Genomic DNA, 6,000 nt, shown 5'->3' on the forward strand with positions numbered 1-6,000 from the left:
AATCTTAGAAACAAACACAGGTTGCAAACCTTTAGATTTGCCAAGTAAAGGGCTTTTTTAAAAAGTCATTCATGGGCACCGTCATACCGTCAAAGAAAAACCATTCAACACCCAAAAATGTAGAAGGACAGAATCTCAGAATAAAGGATGATTTTTAAAATTTGAGTGAGTTTCCATTTATGAGCATTCATTCCCTTTTCCTCTTAGTTCTCCTTTGGCTCTGGATCAGGAAAGACCCTGTCTTAGCCCAGCATCTGTCCCGGCTGGCATGTGGGATGCCAGGCAAAGGGGAGGGGTGCAGGATTTGAGGTGGGTTGGTTCCCCCAACTACCATCGAGATACCTAACCTGTCTACACCTCGATTTCTCCTCCATGAAATGGGGATAATTACAGAGCCAATCTCAGGGGGCTGTTGTACAGATTAAATTAGATAATGCATATAAAGTAGTTAGCACAGGGCTCAATAAATGATCCGTATTATTTCCAGACTCCGAAATGCTGCCATCTCAGGGCTAGTGTTCCTCATCTCTCACGAGAGCTCTAGCTCCTTCTCACTAGAATGCTGACCTCTTCCACTTGGTCTTCTCCTTCTCCAGAGCTTTCCTGAGGTCTCCAACCAGGGGAAGGCTGGTCAGCTTCCCCTTCTGGATCCTCTACAACCCAGTTCTCTCCATGAGAGATACAAAGCAGAGGTACTGAAGCCCAGGACCAAAAATCTGGGCAGCTGGAGCAAGAAAACAAAAAGAGAATCATGAGGAGGAGCTGGAAAGGAAAAAAACAACTCGGCTTCCTATGTCCAGCCGCAAAGTCATAACAGAAGCACTTACTGAGCACATCTCTCTGTGCCAGACACTGTTCCATGCACCTTACACGGATTAACATATTTAACTGCCATCGACACCCTATGAAATGTTATTCCTAACCTTACTTTACAGACGAGCAAACTAAGACACAGAGAAGGCACATACCTTGTTCAAGCCAACACAAGTACCCAGTGGCCAAAGGGCAGGGGGTTTAGCCAGGGAGCTGGACGGGAGTCTGTGATTTAAGCACCCTTTAATACTGCCTTCTTCCAACATCGTAGTGCTCTCATCAAATCAATCAATTGATCAGATATTTAAGGGCACTTACCAAGCGAGTGTGTAGCACTGTGTCAGAAACTGAAAGGCTAAAAGAGAAATTAAGATTTGGTCCCCGAGGATATAAAGAGGGTCTACGAGAGCTTCCATCAGAGCACTCGGTCCGCAGGTCAAGGGGGTGAGAGCCGGGGACGAGACTGGGCTTCCTCATCCTCGCCCCATCGGAGAACCAAAGGCAGAGCAAGACAACCAACCATGCAGCCACGTCAGCCAGCAGAAGGTGGGAGGGCCTAGATGCCTCCTCCTCCGGATCCAGGGTCTTCTGGGGTCCAGAGCTTAGCCAGAGGTAATTCCAGGCACCAAATACTGGGTTCACACCCTCCCTTTGGGTCTGAGCCGAAGTCCAATCAAGAAGGTCAAGGAGGGCTTCCCTGGTGGCGCAGTGGTTAAGAACCTACCTGCCAATGCAGGGGACATGGGTTCGAGCCCTGGTCTGGGAAGATCCCACATGCCGCGGAGCAACTAAGTCTGTGCACCACAACTACTGAGCCTGCGCTCTAGAGCCCACGAGCCACAACTGCTGAGCCCGCGTGCCACAACTGCTGAAGCCCGCGCACCTAGAGCCCGTGCTCCGCAACAAAAGAAGCCACCACAAAGAGAAGCCCGCGCACTGCAACCAAGAGTAGCCCCCGCTCGCCGCAACTAGAGAAAGCCCACACGCAGCAACAAAGACCCAACACAGCCAAACATAAATAAATAAAATAAATAAATTAATTTAAAAAAAAAGAAGAAGAAGGTCAAGGAGAGGGACCTGGTATCCTGATTTCTGCCATGTCGCCCCCTGCCTCTTCCCCAACCTCAAGATCCTGCTTTGGGCTAGAAGGGTGGGACATCTTGGTGGGGGGGGGTTGTTGGTTGTGGCACAGGGAGGAGAGAGTCCATTCTCAGCTACTCTTTTTTCCAGACTCTTGTTCTCTGCCAGAATGTAGCTGTACTCGGCAGCTGAATACTGGGAATTTAGGAGGCCCTCTTCCCTTCACTCCTCACCACGCTGCAAAGCAATGGCAGGGATGCCGGGGGGACTCTGGGGGCTGGAGGGACAGATTTTCCCCCCACCTTCACCTCCACTCTCCCCTGGGCAGCTCCCACCCTGGGCCAGCCTGTCATCCCACATTGCTCTGATTAGCTATAATCTTTCTTTTTCAATTTCTCCTCCCTGAGACTGGGGAGCGAGAAAATCTCCCAGAAAATGAATAAATATTTCAATTTTCGGCGCAATCAGTCTGAGGAGCCAGCGCATGATGGAAACAGGGGGAAGGATAATGGTTTTCATTTAGATAAGATACAGAAAATTATTTAGTGAAAAATGAAGATTGATGAAGCCCATTGAAATTCTTTAAAACGTGATTTTTATTTCTCTGCTAGGCTGAACATCCCTTTCCCCTCTCCTCTCCACTCCCCTCATTTCAACTGCCTTCTCCTCCCACCTTCTCCCCACCTCCCTGCCACCCTCCCTCAAGCCCCTGGCGATCCCCGCCTTGGTTTCCCCTACCACTGCCCCAGTCCCTGCCTACAACTCTTTCTTTCTAAGGATGGAGGCTGAGGAGAGAGGTCCTGCCGCCTCCCCCCACCCTGAAGAGCCCCAGATCCCCACTCCTTCCTGCCCTGCCTCCTCCCCAGTCCTTGCTCAGCTTCCCAGGAACACTCAGGAGTGACTTCCTCTCCCCTCCGTTCTATCCTCTCCCTTTTATTTCCCTTTGGTAACCCCTCCCCCCGTCCCAAATACTTTTGCACACTTTCATCAGGTCTTGCTTTCACCCCCGCTGGAGGATGGGCGATGGGAGCTCAGCTAACCCCTCACCCCTCCCCCCCTTTCCAAAGGGAGAAAGGCACACAACACACTTCCCTCGGACCGTTTCTGTCCCGATTCAATCCACATGCCTCTCCTGTTTGCTAACTGCAGCTTTTGTTCCTTGAAGCTCGTTTGTATCCACGTTGCTGACACATGAGGGCTGCGGGGAAAGGGGCAGACAGAAGCTTGCGCCCAACGCACATCAGTACAGACCCAGCTGACCCCTCCTCCATCACCGTGGGCCCTCCCCCATCTCCCCCTTCTCTAGCAGCCCGGCTGAACAAAGTCAGAACTTAAGTCATCTTCCCAACTTTCTGCCAAGTGGCTGGCTTGGCCTGCCAACCCCAGGGCCAGGCCTCCTTTCCCCCAGCACCACTTCTCACACCATGGATGTGCGCCCTTCCCAAATCCTAAGTGTGTGTGGGGGGGGGGGGGGGCAGGGGGGCATGGATGCCCTATGGGGAATGATGGATCGACAGACCGGCCCCCAGCAACTCAGCCAGGCTTTGGCTTCGGAGCCAGGGTGGCGCCTGGCCAGGATTGGAGGGGAGGGGTCCAGCATAACACCCCACCCCTAAACACACACCCACCGGGCCCGGAAGGGAACTGAGAGCGGGGCAATGCCTGAGGGTGCTCTGTCCAAGCTAACTTCCCCCTTCCCAGATTCCCACACCCCCAAAAAAAAGGAGACCACCTCCTCCATTTTGTTGTCTGTACATCTCCATAAGTGTCTGCCTATAGGAATATCTGTTCAAGTTTCTTTGTTCAAGCTGGAGGGTTGGTATCCCTGGAAGGGTTTCAGTGTGTGTGTTTGTGCGCGCGTGTTGTGTCCTTGTAAATGCCCGCCTCATACATGTACTGTGTCTGTGAGTTTTGTTATGTTTGGGTGCATGAACGTGCACGCATGTGCCGATACGGGGGAGGAATCTGTCTTCCTCAGATGTGTCAGTGTCTTTGTGTATATGTGTCTGTCTCCGTGTGGGGGATGCTCGCGGGTATGTCTGTCTCAGTAGGTGAACAGTCTGTCTCAGTGTCTCTGGCTGGTTTTTGGTGTTTGTATGTCAACATCTGCGTGTCAGCTCCATTTTTGGGGGGGGTGGGGGGAGCTTTCTCAGCAGGATTAAATCTTCCTTAGAGTCCGACCCAGGAGACAAGAATCCACTCCCACAGACCCCAGTCGGGGCTGAAGTCTGGGCCCTTGGTTTCTTCAGTTCCCCCGCCGCCCCCCAGCCCAGCCTCCGGATACACTAATATCCTCGTCTCTCTCTCAACCTCTCCCTCATCTCCCAGCCTCTCCCCCGCCAGTTCCAAATAAGCCCGGACATCAACACTTTCCTGACCCCCCGTGGGTGTGAGCCCCGCCCGCAAGTGGCCCCTTCCATATCTAGCGGGCCCGAAGCTGCCTGTGGAACTCCACTCCCGACCCGGAGCCTCCGCGGGCAGGGGTTCAAATCCCCACCAGAGGCCCCGAGGCACCGCTCCCTTCCTTTGAAGGGGGCAGCCCCAAGCAGTCTGGAGCCGCCGCTCAGACTCAGCCCTCCGAGGGGCTGGGCTGGAAGGAGGACGGGGATTCCCTTAGCTGCATCTTCCGGAGCCCGGGCCCCCAGCTTTCCGCGCCCCTCCCACCCCCGAATCCGAAATCCCACTCTCTTCCCAGCCTTCCCCCGGCCAGGACCCGGGCGTCCTGACTCCCGGCCTCGGAGGGTGGAGGTAGGTAGGGCTGCCAGATACTCCGGAAAAGACTTTGAGCGTTCGGATCCCTTTTTCACTCCGACCCCCGGCCCTCGCGGCCCCGATTCACCGGTCTCCCGCGCAGCCGGAGGAAACAACTTGGGCAAATCAACGGAAAACTCCTCCTCGCCACCAGCCCCCCGTTACTCCGCGCCCCCTCCCCCAGGGCTCCGCGCCGGGACCCAGCCCCCGCCTCGTGGCGTCCGGACCCCGGGGGCAGCGGCCGCGGGCCGCCGAGCCCCGCAGTGTTCCCCGGGCTGCCGGGGCGGGGGGAGCCCGGTGGGCCCCCCCCTCTTACCTTGGGAGAAAGTATCGGAGAGAGTGAGGATCCAAACGAGGAGGCTCAGCATGCTGTCCGCCCGCCGTCCGCCCGCCCGCGGCTGGGGCCCGGAGTCGGCGAGGGAGCGAGAGGAGCGGGCTGGGGAGGAGGGGAGCCCGGGAGCCCGCCCCCCGCCCGCCCGCGCCCGCCCCTGCACACTCACACGCACACTCACTCACGCGCACAAACTCACTTCCCTTCCCTCCGCTCCTCTTTATTTCTCTTTCCTCCCGGTCCCGTCGCTCGCTCGCTCTCTCTCTCTCACTCTCTCTCCCTTTCCCTCTTCTCCACCCCTCCTTCCTCCCCCCTCCCGCCCCCCCCCCCCCGCCTTTTTACTATTTCTCGCCTCAAGCTTTATCTCTCTGGGTCTCTTTCGATCTCTGCTCTCCCTTTCTCCCCCCTTCTCTTCCTTCCCTCTCTCTCCCTTCTCAGTCCCTCCTCCTGACGTCTACTCTCCCTCCGACGGCGCCTCCCTCCACAGCCCTCTCCCTGCCCCCCCACTGCGCGCGCACACGCACGCACACACACACACACACACGCACTCACACCCCTCGCTGGAACTGAGATGGACGGAGCGCCAAGAGAGAAAGCGGTGGAGGGCCAAGGGGGTAACTAACGTGACAGAAGCGGGCGCTGGAGCTGGGACGGCTGGACCCCTGCCCCCCGCACCTCCCTCTCATGTATCTATACAGCCCTGGTCCCGGGCTACGGAACTAGGCAGTAGACTGGGGAGGCGGGGCATGGGCTGAGGACAAGCCTTTAGCCCAGGGGATGACTGGTGGGGAAGGGTGTGTGAGTGTTTGGGTGTGTGTAAGCGTGTGTGGGAGAGGAGGGGGTGGGCAGGTGGCTGTTCATGGAATCAAAAAGGATAAAATCCTTTTTTTTTTTTCTTGTTAATTCCACACCCAGAATCTAACCCCTACATCCCCCAAATTGGGAATTCTCAATTGACTGATGAATGCTGGAGGTGAGGAGGGATACACTTCTCTTCCCACCTACAAAACCCAAAGCTGAAGAAT

At 55.9% G+C, this 6,000-nt stretch overlaps 1 protein-coding gene across 3 annotated transcripts in view; it reads right to left on the reverse strand.

Annotated features, from left to right (window-relative positions):
- KIRREL1 (kirre like nephrin family adhesion molecule 1) overlaps positions 1-5,389 on the reverse strand; it is a 101,431-nt gene extending 96,042 nt beyond the window's left edge. For 2 of the 3 annotated variants that reach the window (XM_082405269.1, XM_082405268.1), the window contains exon 1: positions 4,961-5,273. In XM_082405269.1, coding sequence (XP_082261395.1) covers positions 4,961-5,012 — 52 coding nt within the window. In that variant the 5' untranslated portion in view covers positions 5,013-5,273. Of the gene's footprint in view, positions 1-4,960; positions 5,274-5,327 lie in introns of those variants that run through there. The other variant, XM_082405270.1, reaches the window with a different exon arrangement.
- Positions 5,390-6,000: the final 611 nt, after the last annotated feature.

This window comes from Balaenoptera borealis (genome assembly GCF_965194805.1).
Source record: "Balaenoptera borealis genome assembly, chromosome: 1".
NCBI lineage: Eukaryota > Metazoa > Chordata > Mammalia > Artiodactyla > Balaenopteridae > Balaenoptera > Balaenoptera borealis.